This window comes from Austrofundulus limnaeus, unplaced genomic scaffold, assembly GCF_001266775.1.
Source record: "Austrofundulus limnaeus strain Quisiro unplaced genomic scaffold, Austrofundulus_limnaeus-1.0 Scaffold15, whole genome shotgun sequence".
Taxonomy (NCBI): Eukaryota; Metazoa; Chordata; class Actinopteri; order Cyprinodontiformes; family Rivulidae; genus Austrofundulus; species Austrofundulus limnaeus.
Window position 1 is genome coordinate 4,123,921 of NW_013952417.1, and position 1,902 is coordinate 4,125,822.

General features: G+C 35.6%; 1 protein-coding gene across 2 annotated transcripts in view; it reads left to right on the forward strand.

The window, feature by feature from the left end:
• The window catches only part of lmx1a (LIM homeobox transcription factor 1, alpha), a 20,596-nt gene extending 19,332 nt beyond the window's left edge, over positions 1–1,264 (forward strand). For both annotated transcript variants that reach the window (XM_014002956.1, XM_014002957.1), the window contains exon 8: positions 218–1,264. In XM_014002956.1, coding sequence (XP_013858410.1) covers positions 218–351 — 134 coding nt within the window. In that variant the 3' untranslated portion in view covers positions 352–1,264. The remainder of the gene's footprint in view (positions 1–217) is intronic.
• Positions 1,265–1,902: the final 638 nt, after the last annotated feature.

The window sequence follows — 1,902 nt, forward strand, 5'->3', positions numbered from 1 at the left end:
GTATATATATATATATTTAAAAAGAAAAGCACAAACCAAAATGTTCTGTCCTTCGGTCTTCAGTGATCCACGCTCAGACACATCAAATCAGGTTGTGATGACATCAGCAGTTGTACAAAAATTTAAAATAAAAGCTGCTGAATAAGCACATTTTCTGTGTAAAATCTGTAAAAAAGCCTCACAGAAATGTTGTTCATGTCAAATCTGATTTTTGCAGGTTTTAAGGGCGACACTGACAGAGAGCCTCTGTGTCATGTGGTGGACAGCACCTGCCTCTCTCTGGGCGACACCTCTCCACTCACGCCCATCGACTGCCTCTACTCCATGCAGGACTCGTACTTTACCTCCTGAGGGTGGAGATCTGGGATCATGGAGACGTGGGGGTCGGGCTCAACCTGCAATACATCCTGGAAACATCCAGTATCTCTTGGGTAGAAAAAAATATATAAATGTAAAATATTCACAACGGTCGTGGGTCTCTGACACATCATTTTCACCGCTTTAAAGGGATGGTTTCGATTTTTTTGGAAGTGGGATTCTGTGGAAYTTTTATGAGCAGTTATTATCTTACCTGTTGTGGAAAACSATTTGAATGAACTCCGCTTGGAGAAATAGATGAGCTAACAGCTTGTCCAAGTACYATCAAGACCAAAGTGGACCTTTTGAGCCCCACGCCCTCGGTACTGGGAGCAAAACTGTGCTTCCAGTTTTCTATTTTTGTTGACTTCTGTTAACTTTAGGTCTGTCATTTAATCATAAACATGTTTGGTGTTCACAGAAATGTCAGAATCTTGGCTAAAACCTCTGAAAACTATTTCTGCATCCACTGTATTAAAATCTCAAGAAGTTGAATCCAAAAGTAAACAAACTACGTAAATCTGCAAGTATGTTTTTATCATTTTTTTACTTTATTTATTTTTCAAAATTCAAGTCAAAGCAAATACCAGAATGTTTTAAAGTGTTTTGAATTTTTTTTACTTTATTTTGTGTAAATTTGCTTCAGTTGGAGTCAAATCCAATCATTTCTTATTGTTTGAAATTTAAATGTCTGAGTAATTAAAAATAAACAACTTTTAAAAGCAATGCTTTTATGGCATGAAAGAATAGATAAGTGTTTTTTTTAACAAAAAACTAAGATTTCTTAACATTTATTGATGATACCAACATGATCCTTGTGCAGATTGACAATACGTTGAGTTATTTCTTTACTAAAACCTCTGTAACTTTGTTATAGTTTATTTTAGCAGAATTAATCTTTGCACAGGTAAAGTCCACATGTGAATTTTATGGTTTCCAAGAGGTTTTAGCCTTATTCATGATATTTTTAAAAAGCTTAATGCTAAATAACTTCTGGCAAAAAGGAAAAAATCTTTTTTCCCCTAATGTTCCYTCCTCATTATCTTTGAAACAACAGCAGCTGCTTTAATATTTACACTTCTATTTAAATCCCCCAAGTTTTAARTTTAATTTTATACCAAGATTATTTAAATAGAGTTTGCAAATGCTGAGATAGACTCAGTTACATTTCGGCACGTTATTTCAAGCACAAACTTGAAGGAAACCTCTTGGGGCTGAAGAGGTTAAAACACCTCGACCTTCCACAGAACTCTTTTCAAAAATCTTGGAACTATGACTTTAACACTTTTACACTGCTGCCTCGGATACCTTCGGCCCAGCTGTTCTGCACAAACTCTAATAAGTGGCTAAACTGTGCATGCATGAAGTTGTTGACCCTACTTATGTGTAAGATTCTGAGAAACATTCCTTTGTGTAAATATTAGTTTGTGTGTATTTCTTGGGTTAATGTGTGTGTACGTTACTCATCTTGATTGATTCAAAGGTGATCAAAAACAATAAATCTGAACCTGTGAAGCGAGAGCAAAACGTGTTCTGATTGAGTCG